Source organism: Apodemus sylvaticus, chromosome 1, assembly GCF_947179515.1.
Source record: "Apodemus sylvaticus chromosome 1, mApoSyl1.1, whole genome shotgun sequence".
Classification (NCBI taxonomy): domain Eukaryota; kingdom Metazoa; phylum Chordata; class Mammalia; order Rodentia; family Muridae; genus Apodemus; species Apodemus sylvaticus.
In genome coordinates, this window is record NC_067472.1 from 33,126,320 (window position 1) to 33,142,658 (window position 16,339).

A 16,339-nucleotide genomic window follows, 5' to 3' on the forward strand; every position below is an offset into this window, starting at 1 on the left:
GATTGGTGCTTTAGTCCCTGGGAACTCTGGGTATTCTGGTTAGTTGACACTGTTCTTCCTATGGGGTTGTGATACCCTTCAGCTCCTTCAGTCCTTCCCCTAGCTCATCCATGGGGGTGGGAGCAAAGAGCTGGAGAGATGGCTCAGCTGTTAAAGACTACTCTCACCAACAAAAATATAATAAAGACTTCCGATTGGCTTACAACCGTGTCTAAGCATTCTTCTCTGGGGGATGCCCCACTGCAGGCAGGAAGCTTATATCATCCCTGGGCCAGTGCATTCCATTTCGGTTCTTTACATGCCAAGTCAATGCCCTTCTTTCGCTTATTTCTGTATCGGTTTGCTGAGTAAATCTAAGCTCTCGTTTTGCAAAACAGATTACCTTTTTCCTCAGTGAAATATTATAATCCCTCAGAGTAATTGTTTCCAGATTGGTCTCTTTCACGGTCACCCTCTCTGGAACTAGTCATTTACTGTGCTCTACCACCAACCTCCAACTCCACCATTTTCCAAGCAGGATTGGGTAGACTGGAATCCCTAACAGTAATGCAGAGACTATCAAAAGCATTTTGATGTGACTGTCCTCTATATGATGAAAACCGCATCCACAACAAAGGCTAATACTTAGGCCTGGATCTGAAACAACAACCAAGGAAAACTCCTCAAAGTGTGCTTTTAGAGAGGGAGTATTGGAACAATGGGCTGGTTTATTGGCTAATTTCAGCTGGTTAATTTTTGGGACCAAGGTTATCTGAAGGACAAACAGGTACAGCGAATTCGCAGAAATCTTAAAATATGTGTTTGCTGGGGGCGAGGGATAAAAATTCTAGAAACATTTGGTAATATCTGTGCTTACACGTGTTCGGTCGTTGCCCAAAGATATTCACTCAGAACCACACAACAAAGCGAGATTAGTTTCTGAAGTATTCCATTGACATATGCCATCATAGACGATAACTTAGAATTGGAATGGTTTGGCATAACTGTGATCCTGACACTCAGGAGGCTGAGGATTACCACAAACTCAAGGATATGTTCAACCATATAGTAAGTACCAGGCTCCCTGGAGCTGCATACTAAAAGATTGTCCTAAAAACAAAAAGAAGCTGGGCAGTGGTGGTGCACGCCTTTATTTCTAGCACGTGGGAGCCGGAGGCAGGCAGATTTCTGATTTCTAGGCCAGCCTGCTCTACAGAGTGAGTTCCAAGATAGACAGGGCTACACAGAGAAAACCTGTCTCAGGAAAAACAAAAAAAAAACAAAAAACAAAATAACAAAACAAAACAAAACAAACAAACAAACAAAAAACGTCCAACCAACCAAAAACAACAAGAACCTGGGCAGTGGTGGTGCACACCTTTAATCCCAGCACTCAGTAGGCAGAGGCAGGGGGATTTCTGAGTTTGAGGCCTGCCTGCTCTACAGAGTGAGTTCCAGGACAGCCAGAGCTATACAGAGAAACCCTGTCATGAAAAAACCAAATCCAAAACCAACCAACCAACCAACCAACAAACAAAAAGACAAGAAAATCTCTGAGTTCAAAATCATCTGGGATTAAAGGTGCAGTGGTACACACCTTTAATCTGGGCCACACCCTCTGCTGGAGAACTACAGCCTTAATCTGGGCTCCACCCTCTGCTGGAGACCTATATAAGGACATTGGAAGAAGGAAGATTGAATCTCTCTTCCTTGCCTGCTTGCCTCGTGGGACAGAGCAACTGCAAGATCCTTGGACTTCCATATACAGCTGCTGCTGACAATTGTTGAGGAGTTGGACTACACACTGTAAGTCATTGGTAAATTCCCTAACTATATAGAGACTGCCCATACGATCTGTGACTCTAGAGAACCCAGACTAATACACATACCCTGACCAACAGCATAACAGCAGTTGTCTTCACAACTGCTGCACCCGGGACAAGAAAGGAAGCCTTGGGTCATTGCTGACAGTTGGAAAACAGACTGTCTCTGGACTATGAGTCCATTGTAAATAAGATTTAAAGGAGCCCCAGGCCCTTCCACTCCCTACCTGTGCACCTCCTCCTGAGTCTTACATTTTGTGCCACAGATATGAATGCAAGGCCTTGGTCCAAGAGCCACTGTGCTCAGGCCTGCACTGGAACCTGAGAAAGGCACATGCAGTAAAGGGATTAGCTAGGGTGAGCTTTATTTGCTGATGTCTACTTGAAGTGTCTGGTTGTATACAGACAGGAGATGATATGGCAATTTATATTTTGAGATAGAAATACAAAGTTTACAATGCTATGCATGCCCTTTAACTGGGGACCCTGCTTGCCAGAAACAAGGGAGATTCCACTGACATGGGGGTTGTAAATCTGAGGCTTCCTGAAAATTTCGAGTAAAGATCCTGGCCTTTAGCACATGAGAATAAACTTAGGAAGCAGACTCTATGCTGCAGGAAGGGATCCTGGGGATAGAGTTAATCATTCCCAGCCAAAAACCAGCTAGGATTGCTGGTTATGCTTTGACACTCACTCAGTCCCTGGACTACATGGGAATAGGAACTGATGAGATCATCAGCCCATCGACATAACTCACAGTGACTGAGGCAGCCCAAGATAATGTTAAGGGACTTACAAGGGGCTAAATCTCGTCTACTATCCAAGTAAAATCCATTTAATATCCAACTTTTAACCTAGGCATTTCCCCTTCTTCTGATGCCTGCTATTCTGCCTTAAGGGTTAATTTATATGGATAACAACAATATTACTGGACGTCTGAGACTACTTGGTAGGTATGTACTAATGTTTTGACTAAATGTGACTCTTCTGAGGTTTTCCAAACAAAACAGACAGATTGAACAGGCCCTACAGGTATTAAAAGTCTCTTGCCTGCCCTTGGTGGCACAAGTCTGTAATCCCAGCACACTGGGAGGCAGAGACAGGCCAGGCGTATTTCTGAGTTCGAGGCCAGCCTGGCCTACAGAGTGAGTTCCAGGACATCCAGGGCTATACAGGGAAACCCTGACTCAAAACAAAGTCTCCTTTTCTGAATTAAAACAACACATTTCCTTGCAGAAATGGTCCTATAAAACTGAAGAGGTGGCACCTGTTCTGCTAGTTGAACTTGCCGGGGTTAACATGGCCGAGATGGAGATGCAAAACAATGGGATGGAGGACGACTTTATTCCTGTCAGGCACAGAAGGGGCCGCCGGGCGAAGGTGCCACAGGCTGGGCAGTCCGCAGCTGAGGGACAGAAGGGAGAAGCCGGACACACGGACAAGGAAGAGGCACAGTTGGTGGAGAGGCCAGTCTTCCCGCTCTCTGGTGATCAGCTCCTGACTGGGAAAGAAGAAAGGAGAAGAATCCCCGTCCCAGCTAACAGATACACACCACTGAAAGAAAACTGGATGAAGATATTTACTCCGATTGTAGAACATCTGGGACTTCAGATAAGCTTTAACCTGGAATCAAGTAATGTAGAAATCAGGACTTGTAAAGACACCAAGGATGTCCTCGCCCTGACAAAAGCCACAGACTTTGTGAAAGCCTTTGTCCTTGGCTTTCAGGTGGAGGATGCACTTGCCCTCATTCGGGTAGATGCCCTCTTCCTAGAGTCTTTTGAAATAACTGACGTTAAGCCCCTGAAAGGAGACCACCTGTCAAGGGCCATAGGAAGAATTGCTGGCAAAGGAGGAAAAACCAAATTTACCATAGAGAATAGAACAGGGACGCGGATTGTTTTGGCAGATGTGAAAGTTCACATTCTTGGCTCTTTCCAAAACATCAAGATGGCAAGAAGAGCCATTTGTAACCTCATCCTGGGAAGTCCTCCATCAAAGGTGTATGGCAAGATCCGAGCTGTGGCCAGCAGATCAGCAGATGGGTTCTGATTTTCCAGGGCCCCTTGGGATGCTCACAGACAACCATGGGAAGAATTTCCCAGCTACTTGCAGCTCAGGAGCCTTCTCAGCTCTCAGCCAGAGCAGAAGCAGAAAAGGAAGTTTTGACAGGACTTGCACCCAGCTGCTTGCTTCTAGGACAATTTAAATACGATGTAATACTGATAATTTAAATACGATATAAAGTGTAAGGATACCACAGAGTTTAAAACCCTATCATTTGTAGGTAACTGTTTGCTTACAACTTTTTGGTTATAGATTTACCCCTAAACTTACAAACTTATATAAACTCTGAATTTTTTAATTAAAAATGAATCATAATTCTTGGTACTGGGCACTGACTATTTCAGGATTGGGTCCTATCAGTAACTTGCACTATTGAACTCTATGTGCTTATCCTTGCACTTTCCTGTGAAATTTATAAAATAACAGCCCTTCACAAGTTCAATAAATGTCATTTTTCAAATAATTAAAAAAACAAAAAACAAACAAACAATGGAGTGGCTTAGACTTCTCATGAGGTTTAAATACCTAGGTATGACTTTTCGAGAAACCTGTTGTTTTTCATGCTAACTGACCAAGGGCAATTAGAGAAAATCTTGCCATGTTTGGAGAAAGAATTGATAGCAGCCTGTGTTCGCTTGGGCCCTGGCTAACTGCTCTGCTATCAGCACTGGCTGGGCCTTTATTTCTCACTCTGCTCTGATGAATAACCGGTTCCTAGATCTAAAACAGGAGGTGCCTATGATTTCACTCATTCTCTAAGACCAGTGGGGAATGTAACAGGGCCCAGACCTTAGCACAGCTGACTCCAGGATGGAGGAGCCACTCAGGCCGTACAACTCAGCACATAGAGAGCCAGCCCCACCTGATAAAATGCAAACAAAGACCTGATCCACCAAAGTTCACAGTTCTAGGAAAGTCTCTAAATGTGCTGACCTTGCTTTCTTGGTTTCTGTAGTTGTGCTTCTGGTTAACCTGAAGAATACCAACCCAGAATGTGATTTTTGTGCTTAAAATCCACACTGAACACCTGGTATAGTCTCTAGCCATCTAATCAAGACTTTCCTTTTATATTAATCATTTCATTTGTTTACATTTCCGATGATAGCCTCCTTTCGGTTACCCCTCCACAATCCCCCATTTTATACCCCTTCTCCCCCTCCCCTTTGCCTATCTGCCCACTCACCCACTCCCACATCACCCCTCTAGCATCCCCCTACACTGGAGTATCAAACCTCCACAGGACCTAGGACCTCCTCTCTCATGTATGTCTGAAAAGGCCATCCTCTGGTACATAAGAGGCTGAAGCCAAGGCTCCCTCCAAGTGTACTCTTGATTGGTGCTTTAGTCCCTGGGAACTCTGGGTATTCTGGTTAGTTGACACTGTTCTTCCTATGGGGTTGTGATACCCTTCAGCTCCTTCAGTCCTTCCCCTAGCTCATCCATGGGGGTGGGGGCAAAGAGCTGGAGAGATGGCTCAGCTGTTAAAGACTACTCTCACCAACAAAAATATAATAAAGACTTCCGATTGGCTTACAACCGTGTCTAAGCATTCTTCTCTGGGGGATGCCCCACTGCAGACAGGAAGCTTATATCATCCCTGGGCCGGTGCATTCCATTTCGGTTCTTTACATGCCAAGTCAATGCCCTTCTTTCGCTTATTTCTGTATCGGTTTGCTGAGTAAATCTAAGCTCTCGTTTTGCAAAACAGATTACCTTTTTCCTCAGTGAAATATTATAATCCCTCAGAGTAATTGTTTCCAGATTGGTCTCTTTCACGGTCACCCTCTCTGGAACTAGTCATTTACTGTGCTCTACCACCAACCTCCAACTCCACCATTTTCCAAGCAGGATTGGGTAGACTGGAATCCCTAACAGTAATGCAGAGACTATCAAAAGCATTTTGATGTGACTGTCCTCTATATGATGAAAACCGCATCCACAACAAAGGCTAATACTTAGGCCTGGATCTGAAACAACAACCAAGGAAAACTCCTCAAAGTGTGCTTTTAGAGAGGGAGTATTGGAACAATGGGCTGGTTTATTGGCTAATTTCAGCTGGTTAATTTTTGGGACCAAGGTTATCTGAAGGACAAACAGGTACAGCGAATTCGCAGAAATCTTAAAATATGTGTTTGCTGGGGGCGAGGGATAAAAATTCTAGAAACATTTGGTAATATCTGTGCTTACACGTGTTCGGTCCTTGCCCAAAGATATTCACTCAGAACCACACAACAAAGCGAGATTAGTTTCTGAAGTATTCCATTGACATATGCCATCATAGACGATAACTTAGAATTGGAATGGTTTGGCATAACTGTGATCCTGACACTCAGGAGGCTGAGGATTACCACAAACTCAAGGATATGTTCAACCATATAGTAAGTACCAGGCTCCCTGGAGCTGCATACTAAAAGATTGTCCTAAAAACAAAAAGAAGCTGGGCAGTGGTGGTGCACGCCTTTATTTCTAGCACTTGGGAGCCGGAGGCAGGCGGATTTCTGATTTCTAGGCCAGCCTGCTCTACAGAGTGAGTTCCAAGATACACAGGGCTACACAGAGAAAACCTGTCTCAGGAAAAAAAAAAAAAAAAAAAACCAAAACAAAACAAAACAAACAAACAAACAAAAAACGTCCAACCAACCAAAAACAACAAGAACCTGGGCAGTGGTGGTGCACACCTTTAATCCCAGCACTCAGTAGGCAGAGGCAGGGGGATTTCTGAGTTTGAGGCCTGCCTGGTCTACAGAGTGAGTTCCAGGACAGCCAGAGCTATACAGAGAAACCCTGTCATGAAAAAACCAAATCCAAAACCAACCAACCAACCAACCAACAAACAAAAAGACAAGAAAATCTCTGAGTTCAAAATCATCTGGGATTAAAGGTGCAGTGGTACACACCTTTAATCTGGGCCACACCCTCTGCTGGAGAACTACAGCCTTAATCTGGGCTCCACCCTCTGCTGGAGATCTATATAAGGACATTGGAAGAAGGAAGATTGAATCTCTCTTCCTTGCCTGCTTGCCTCGTGGGACAGAGCAACTGCAAGATCCTTGGACTTCCATATACAGCTGCTGCTGACAATTGTTGAGGAGTTGGACTACACACTGTAAGTCATTGGTAAATTCCCTAACTATATAGAGACTGCCCATACGATCTGTGACTCTAGAGAACCCAGACTAATACACATACCCTGACCAACAGCATAACAGCAGTTGTCTTCACAACTGCTGCACCCGGGACAAGAAAGGAAGCCTTGGGTCATTGCTGACAGTTGGAAAACAGACTGTCTCTGGACTATGAGTCCATTGTAAATAAGATTTAAAGGAGCCCCAGGCCCTTCCACTCCCTACCTGTGCACCTCCTCCTGAGTCTTACATTTTGTGCCACAGATATGAATGCAAGGCCTTGGTCCAAGCGCCACTGTGCTCAGGCCTGCACTGGAACCTGAGAAAGGCACATGCAGTAAAGGGATTAGCCAGGGTGAGCTTTATTTGCTGATGTCTACTTGAAGTGTCTGGCTGTATACAGACAGGAGATGATATGGCAATTTATATTTTGAGATAGAAATACAAAGTTTACAATGCTATGCATGCCCTTTAACTGGGGACCCTGCTTGCCACAAACAAGGGAGATTCCACTGACATGGGGGTTGTAAATCTGAGGCTTCCTGAAAATTTCGAGTAAAGATCCTGGCCTTTAGCACATGAGAATAAACTTAGGAAGCAGACTCTATGCTGCACGAAGGGATCCTGGGAATAGAGTTAATCATTCCCAGCCAAAAACCAGCTAGGATTGCTGGTTATGCTTTGACACTCACTCAGTCCCTGGACTACATAGGAATAGGAACTGATGAGATCATCAGCCCATCGACATAACTCACAGTGACTGAGGCAGCCCAAGATAATGTTAAGGGACTTACAAGGGGCTAAATCTCGTCTACTATCCAAGTAAAATCCATTTAATATCCAACTTTTAACCTAGGCATTTCCCCTTATTCTGATGCCTGCTATTCTGCCTTAAGGGTTAATTTATATGGATAACAACAATATTACTGGACGTCTGAGACTACTTGGTAGGTATGTACTAATGTTTTGACTAAATGTGACTCTTCTGGGGTTTTCCAAACAAAACAGACAGATTGAACAGGCCCTACAGGTATTAAAAGTCTCTTGCCTGCCCTTGGTGGCACAAGTCTGTAATCCCAGCACACTGGGAGGCAGAGACAGGCCAGGCGTATTTCTGAGTTCGAGGCCAGCCTGGCCTACAGAGTGAGTTCCAGGACATCCAGGGCTATACAGGGAAACCCTGACTCAAAACAAAGTCTCCTTTTCTGAATTAAAACAACACATTTCCTTGCAGAAATGGTCCTATAAAACTGAAGAGGTGGCACCTGTTCTGCTAGTTGAACTTGCCGGGGTTAACATGGCCGAGATGGAGATGCAAAACAATGGGATGGAGGACGACTTTATTCCTGTCAGGCACAGAAGGGGCCGCCGGGCGAAGGTGCCACAGGCTGGGCAGTCCGCAGCTGAGGGACAGAAGGGAGAAGCCGGACACACGGACAAGGAAGAGGCACAGTTGGTGGAGGGGCCAGTCTTCCTGCTCTCTGGTGATCAGCTCCTGACTGGGAAAGAAGAAAGGAGAAAAATCCCCGTCCCAGCTAACAGATACACACCACTGAAAGAAAACTGGATGAAGATATTTACTCCGATTGTAGAACATCTGGGACTTCAGATAAGCTTTAACCTGGAATCAAGTAATGTAGAAATCAGGACTTGTAAAGACACCAAGGATGTCCTCGCCCTGACAAAAGCCACAGACTTTGTGAAAGCCTTTGTCCTTGGCTTTCAGGTGGAGGATGCACTTGCCCTCATTCGGGTAGATGCCCTCTTCCTAGAGTCTTTTGAAATAACTGACGTTAAGCCCCTGAAAGGAGACCACCTGTCAAGGGCCATAGGAAGAATTGCTGGCAAAGGAGGAAAAACCAAATTTACCATAGAGAATAGAACAGGGACGCGGATTGTTTTGGCAGATGTGAAAGTTCACATTCTTGGCTCTTTCCAAAACATCAAGATGGCAAGAAGAGCCATTTGTAACCTCATCCTGGGAAGTCCTCCATCAAAGGTGTATGGCAAGATCCGAGCTGTGGCCAGCAGATCAGCAGATGGGTTCTGATTTTCCAGGGCCCCTTGGGATGCTCACAGACAACCATGGGAAGAATTTCCCAGCTACTTGCAGCTCAGGAGCCTTCTCAGCTCTCAGCCAGAGCAGAAGCAGAAAAGGAAGTTTTGACAGGACTTGCACCCAGCTGCTTGCTTCTAGGACAATTTAAATACGATGTAATACTGATAATTTAAATACGATATAAAGTGTAAGGATACCACAGAGTTTAAAACCCTATCATTTGCAGGTAACTGTTTGCTTACAACTTTTTGGTTATAGATTTACCCCTAAACTTACAAACTTATATAAACTCTGAAATTTTTAATTAAAAATGAATCATAATTCTTGGTACTGGGCACTGACTATTTCAGGATTGGGTCCTATCAGTAACTTGCACTATTGAACTCTATGTGCTTATCTTTGCACTTTCCTGTGAAATTTATAAAATAACAGCCCTTCACAAGTTCAATAAATGTCATTTTTCAAATAATTAAAAAAACAAAAAACAAACAAACAATGGAGAGGCTTAGACTTCTCATGAGGTTTAAATACCTAGGTATGACTTTTCGAGAAACCTGTTGTTTTTCATGCTAACTGACCAAGGGCAATTAGAGAAAATCTTGCCATGTTTGGAGAAAGAATTGATAGCAGCCTGTGTTCGCTTGGGCCCTGGCTAACTGCTCTGCTATCAGCACTGGCTGGGCCTTTATTTCTCACTCTGCTCTGATGAATAACCGGTTCCTAGATCTAAAACAGGAGGTGCCTATGATTTCACTCATTCTCTAAGACCAGTGGGGAACGGAACAGGGCCCAGACCTTAGCACAGCTGACTCCAGGATGGAGGAGCCACTCAGGCCGTACAACTCAGCACATAGAGAGCCAGCCCCACCTGATAAAATGCAAACAAAGACCTGATCCACCAAAGTTCACAGTTCTAGGAAAGTCTCTAAATGTGCTCGCCTTGCTCTTTTCATTTCTGTAGTTGTGCTTCTGGTTAACCTGAAGAATAGCAAGCCAGAATATGATTTTTGTGCTTAAAATCCCCACTGAACATCTGGTATAGTCTCTAGCCAGCTAATAAAGGCTTTTCTTTTTTATTAATCATTTTATTTGTTTACATTTCTGATGATAGCCTCCTTTCGGTTACCCCTCCACAATCCCCCATTTTATACCCCTTCTCCCCCTCCCCTTTGCCTATCTGCCCACTCACCCACTCCCACATCACCCCTCTAGCATCCCCCTACACTGGAGTATCAAACCTCCACAGGACCTAGGACCTCCTCTCTCATGTATGTCTGAAAAGGCCATCCTCTGGTACATAAGAGGCTGAAGCCAAGGCTCCCTCCAAGTGTACTCTTGATTGGTGCTTTAGTCCCTAGGAACTCTGGGTATTCTGGTTAGTTGACACTGTTCTTCCTATGGGGTTGTGATACCCTTCAGCTCCTTCAGTCCTTCCCCTAGCTCATCCATGGGGGTGGGGGCAAAGAGCTGGAGAGATGGCTCAGCTGTTAAAGACTACTCTCACCAACAAAAATATAATAAAGACTTCCGATTGGCTTACAATTGTGTCTGAGCACTCTTCTCTGGTAGAGCCCCACCACAGGCAGGAAGCTGGGCAGTGGTGCTGCACGCCTTTAATCCCCAGCCCTCAAGAATCAGAGGCAGGCAGAATTCTGAGTTCCAGGTCAGCCTGGTCTACAGAGTGAGTTCTAGGACAACCAGGGCCACACAGAGAGACCCTATCTTAGAGAGAGAGAGAGAGAGAGAGAGAGAGAGAGAGAGAGAGAGAGCTGCAGGGCCACTCCAAGGAGCCTGACAGACCCACAGATGCTTCGAAGGGAGATGTAGCTCTGGAGGATGAGCCTGCAGGCACAAAATATCTCCAGAACGACTGAAAAAGGCAGGTCTTGTGGGAAGATGTTGTTAAAATGTGATTTCATAAAGTTGGGGGTAAAATATGGCAGAATGGAGTAGTAAAGAGAGGCAGAACCAGAGATGCAGCAGAAGTGACAGCTATGGGAGCACTGTTGAGAAATAGGGAGGGACCTCAGGTCCTGCCCACTAGGCAGGTGCTGCCACTCTGGGCCTGCATTGAGGCAGCAGTAGCTGGTGCTTCTTTGGCTGCTCACCAGAGGAGAGGAGATCAGATCAGGGCTACCTCACTGTCCTTGTGCTGCAGGTGCGATGGTTGTGCCAGGGTGCAGACAGAGCAGTGAGTGCCAAGGGCAGGGTAGTGTGCAGCAGCCTGGATTTTGCACAGGTCCTGGCCCCAGACACACTGCCTCTGAACTCTGAACAAGAAGATTATCTGAAATGAATGGTTCATTTTCTGGATGAAGTCTCCTTGAAAGACTTCTGTGGTCCATGCCACCTCCAGAGGGTGTGCAGATGTCTGTGACTCTTCCTGCTGTGTGACAGGCTGTGTTGATGTTCATGGCCCATGCTGCTGTGGGAGACCAGTTCGATGTCGGTGATGCAAGCCATCCCCCTCCCCCTGAAAACATGTGGAAGTCCCCATGATATATGTAGCCATGGGCTGCTACTGGTAAGGAAGTTTCCTCTGCAGTGGTATCAATGACTGGAGTTTCATAACCAAGAACGAGAGACATTGACTGCGTTGGTGACAACCCTCACACCCACCCCCCTTCTCCACCCCCACCCCAAACCCCACCCAGACCAGACCACCACCCCTCAAGAAAAAAGAAACAGTCTAGACAGGAAGCTATTGAAGAAAATCCTTAAAGACTGTGATAAAGATGCAGAAGTATAGCAGCTCCAGGGTTAGGGATGAAGTAGGACCCAGTTTTCTTTAAGGGGCTGGCCACTGGGAGCTTGATAATGTGCCAATGAGTATATAGGCCACACAAATGGTAAAAGAAAGAAAGAAAGAAAGAAAGAAAGAAAGAAAGAAAGAAAGAAAGAAAGAAAGAAAGAAAGAAAGAAAAGAAAGAAAGAAAAGAAAAGAAAAGAAAGAAACAGGGGGAGAGTAGAAATTTATCACAGCAATACTTCTTAAATAGCATACCTATTAATGGTCATAACTAATTTTAAAATGTATAATTCAGAACTCCTTTGGTTATGCCCTTATATTTTGTTTAACAGGCTTTAGAATTTTTAGAGCTTTAGGGCCCTCCTTTCTGGTAGACTTATGGGACCCATTTCAACCTGTTGACCTTTGAACAAGGGCATTAGAAATGAGGCACATCCTGAGTGCCTCCAAAAAGAAAATGGAGAGAGCATACACTAGCAGCTTAACGACACACCTGAAAGTCCTGGAACAAAAAGAAGCCAATTCACCCAGGAGGAGTAGAAGACAGAAAATCATCAACCTCAGGGCTGAAATCAATCAATTGGAAACAAAGAGAACCATACAAAGAATCAACGAATCCAGGAGCTGGTTCTTTGAGAAAATCAACAAGATAGATAAACTCTTAGCCAGACTGACCAAAGGGCGCAGAGAAAGTATCCAAATTAACAAACTTAGAAATGAAAAGGGGGATATAACAACAGAAACTGAGGAAATCCAAAAAATCATCATATGCTACTACAAGAGCCTATACTCAACACAACTGGAGAATCTGGAGGAAATGGACAATTTCCTTGACAAATACCAAATACCAAAATTAAATCAGGACGAATAGATCATCTAAACAGTCCCATAACGCCTAATGAAATAGAAGGAGTCACAGAAAGTCTTCCAACCAAAAAAAAGCACAGGACCAGATGGTTTCAGTGCAGAATTCTATCAGACCTTCAAAGAAGACTTAACACCAATACTCTTCAAACTATTCCACAAAACAGAAACAGAAGGAACACTACCCAATTCCTTCTATGAAGCCACAATTACGCTGATACCAAAACCACACAAAGATCCAACAAAGAAAGAGAACTTCAGGCCAATTTCCCTTATGAACATCGATGCAAAAATACTCAATAAAATTCTTGCCAACCAAATCCAAGAACACATCAAAATGATCATCCACCATGATCAAGTAGGCTTTATCCCAGGAATGCAGGGTTGGTTCAATATACGGAAATCCATCAATGCAATCCACTACATAAACAAACTCAAAGAAAAAAACCACACAGTCATTTCATTGGATGCTTAAAAATCATTTGACAAAATTCAGCATCCTTTCATGCTTAAAGTCTTGGAAAGAACAGGAATTCAAGGCCCATACCTAAAAATAGTAAAAGCAATATACAGCAAACCAGTAGCCAGCATCAAACTAAATGGAGAGAAACTTGAAGCAATCCCACTAAAATCAGGGACTAGACAGGGCTGCCCCCTTTCTCCTTATCTTTTCAATATTGTACTTGAGGTACTAGCTCGGGCAATTGACAACATAAGGAGGTCAAAGGGATACAAATTGGAAAGGAAGAAGTCAAAGTATCATTATTTGCAGATGACATGATAGTCTACCTAAGTGACCCAAAAAACTCCACTAGAGAGCTCCTACAGCTGATAAACAACTTCAGCAAAGTGGCAGGTTATAAAATCAACTCAAGCAAATCAGTAGCCTTCCTATACTCAAAGGATAAGCAGGCTGAGAAAGAAATTAGGGAAATGACCCCCTTCACAATAGCCACAAACAGTATAAAGTATCTTGGGGTGACTCTTACCAAACATGTGAAAGATCTGTATGACAAGAACTTCAAGACTCTGAAGAAGGAAATGGAAGAAGACCTCAAAAAATGGGAAGACCTCCCATGCTCATGGATCAGTAGAATCAATATAGTTAAAATGACCATTTTGCCAAAAGCAATATACAGATTCAATGCAATACCCATCAAAATCCCAACTCAATTCTTCACAGAGTTAGAAAGAGCAATTCTCAAATTCATCTGGAATAACAAAAAACCCAGGATAGCTAAAACTATTCTCAGCAACAAAAGAAATTCTGGGGGAATCAGTATCCCTGACCTCAAGCAATACTACAGAGCAATAGTGTTAAAAACTGCATGGTATTGGTACAGTGACAAGCAGGCAGATCAATGGAACAGGATTGAAGATCCAGAAATGAACCCACACACATATGGCCACTTGATCCTCGACAAAGGGGCTGAAAACATCCAATGGAAAAAAGATAGCCTTTTCAACAAATGGTGCTGGTTCAACTGGAGGTCAGCATGCAGAAGAATGTGAATTGATCCATCCTTGTCTCCTTGTACTAAGCTCAAATCCAAATGGATCAAGGACCTCCACATAAAGCCAGACACTCTGAAGCTAATAGAAAAGAAACTGGGGAAGACCCTTGAGGACATCGGTATAGGGAGAAAGTTTCTGAACAGAACACCAATAATGTATGCTCTAAGATCAAAAATTGACAAATGGGACCTCATAAAATTACAAAGTTTCTGTACGGCAAAGGACCATCAAAAGGACAAATCGGCAACCAACAAATTGGGAAAAGATCTTCACCAATCCTACATCAGATAGAGGGCTCATATCCAATATATATAAAGAACCCAAGAAGTTAGACTCCAGAAAACCAAACAACCCTATTAAAAAATGGGGTACAGAGTTAAACAAAGAATTCTCACCTGAAGAACTTCAGATGGCGGAGAAGCATCTTAAAAAATGCTCAACTTCATTAGTCATTAGGGAAATGCAAATCAAAACAACCCTGAGATTTCACCTTACACCAGTCAGAATGGCTAAGATTAAAAATTCAGGAGATAGCAGGTATTGGCGAGGATGTGGAGAAAGAGGAACACTCCTCCACTGCTGGTGGGGTTGCACATTGGTACAACCACTCTGGAAATCAGTCTGGCGGTTCCTCCGAAAACTGGGCACCTCACTTCCAGAAGATCCTGCTATACCACTCCTGGGCATATACCCAGAGGATTCCCCACCATGTAATAAGGATACATGCTCTACTATGTTCATAGCAGCCCTATTTATAATTGTCAGAAGCTGGAAAGAATCCAGGTATCCCTCAACAGAAGAGTGGATGCAAAAAATCTGCTATATCTACACAATGGAGTACTATTCAGCCATTAGAAATAATGAATTCATGAAATTCTTAGGCAAATGTATGGAGTTAGAGAACATCATACTAAGTGAGGTAACCCAGACTGAAAAGGTGAATCATGGTATGCACTCACTAATAAGTGGATATTAACCTAGAAAATTGGAATACCCAAAACATAATCCACACATCAAATGAGGTACAAGAAGAAAGGAGGAGTGGCCCCTTGTTCTGGAAAAACTCAGTGAAGCAGTATTCGGCAAAACCAGAACGGGGAAGTGGGGAGGGGTGGGTGGGAGGACAAGGGGAAGAAAAGGGGGCTTATGGGACTTTCGGGGAGTGGGGGGCTAGAAAAGGGGAAATCATTTGAAATGTAAATAAAAAATATATCGAATTAAAAAAAAAGAAATGAGGCACATGGTCATCTAGTGCCTTACAGACTGTCAAGAGTGTTCCCACTTCCCATCTCTTATAGGGTTTTACTGCTGGGAACAGACATCATGATCAAGGCAAGTCTTTTTTGTTTGTTTGTTTGTTTTTGGGTTTTGGTTTTGTTTTGGTTTTTTGTTTTTTTGTTTTCTTGTTTTTTGTTTTTTTTTTTTTTTTTTTTGTTTTTTTTTTTTTTGATTTTTGATTTTTTCCGAGACAGGGTTTCTCTATATAGCCCTGGCTGTCCTGGAACTCACTCTGCAGACCAGGCTGGCCTCGAACTCAGAAATATGCCTGCATCTGCCTCTGCCTCCCACAGTGCTGCAATTATAGGCATGTGCCACCACTGGCCAGCTAAGGCAAGTCTTATAAATGACAACATTTAATTGGAGCTGGTATATGGGTTCAGAGGTTCAGTCCACTGTCATCGAGGCAGGACCATGGCAGCATCCAGGCAGGTGTGGTGCAGGAGGAGCTGAGAGTTCTACATCTTTATCCAAAGGAATTGACTGGGCATCCTCAGGCAACTAGGAGGAAGATCTCCAAGCCTATCCACACAGTGACACACTTCCTCCAAGAACTTCCTACTAGTGCCACTCCCTGGGCCGAGCATGTACAAACCATCACCATCTTTCAGGGGTCCACAGGAAATATCTGAGGCACCTCAAACTCCAGGTGTCTGAAAACGGAGCTCACCTTCCCTGCACATGTGAGGCTCCTCCTCAATGTGCCATCTTTATCAAGAGAAGAGACATTTTTTCTGGGTTACCAGACATTCAAGAAGATGGAAGTTCTGGGACAGAATGAAAGGCAGTTGGGGACTGAGTGCACCCTAGAATGAGGCCCTGCATTCAACCTCTCGCAACAGGCACAAAATATAAAAAAGGCAGGAAAGTCTGTGGAGTT

General features: G+C 44.0%; 2 protein-coding genes across 2 annotated transcripts; both read left to right on the top strand.

Annotated features, from left to right (window-relative positions):
• Positions 1-3,101: 3,101 nt before the first annotated feature.
• On the top strand, positions 3,102-3,892 carry LOC127677645 (RNA-binding protein PNO1-like). Its single transcript, XM_052172683.1, has one exon. It carries the CDS (start codon positions 3,102-3,104, stop codon positions 3,852-3,854), a length of 753 nt encoding a protein of 250 aa, XP_052028643.1. The 3' UTR covers positions 3,855-3,892.
• Positions 3,893-8,291: 4,399 nt separating this feature from the next.
• Positions 8,292-9,081, top strand: LOC127677656 (RNA-binding protein PNO1-like). The gene has a single exon (XM_052172691.1). The coding sequence runs from the start codon at positions 8,292-8,294 to the stop codon at positions 9,042-9,044; it is 753 nt and encodes a 250-aa protein (XP_052028651.1). The 3' UTR covers positions 9,045-9,081.
• The last annotated feature ends 7,258 nt before the right edge of the window (positions 9,082-16,339 follow it).

Bases quoted from the DNA above. Each gene is read 5' to 3' on its own strand.
- LOC127677645 (XM_052172683.1), top strand. From the start codon at position 3,102: ATGGCCGAGATGGAGATGCAAAACAATGGGATGGAGGACGACTTTATT.
- LOC127677656 (XM_052172691.1), top strand. From the start codon at position 8,292: ATGGCCGAGATGGAGATGCAAAACAATGGGATGGAGGACGACTTTATT.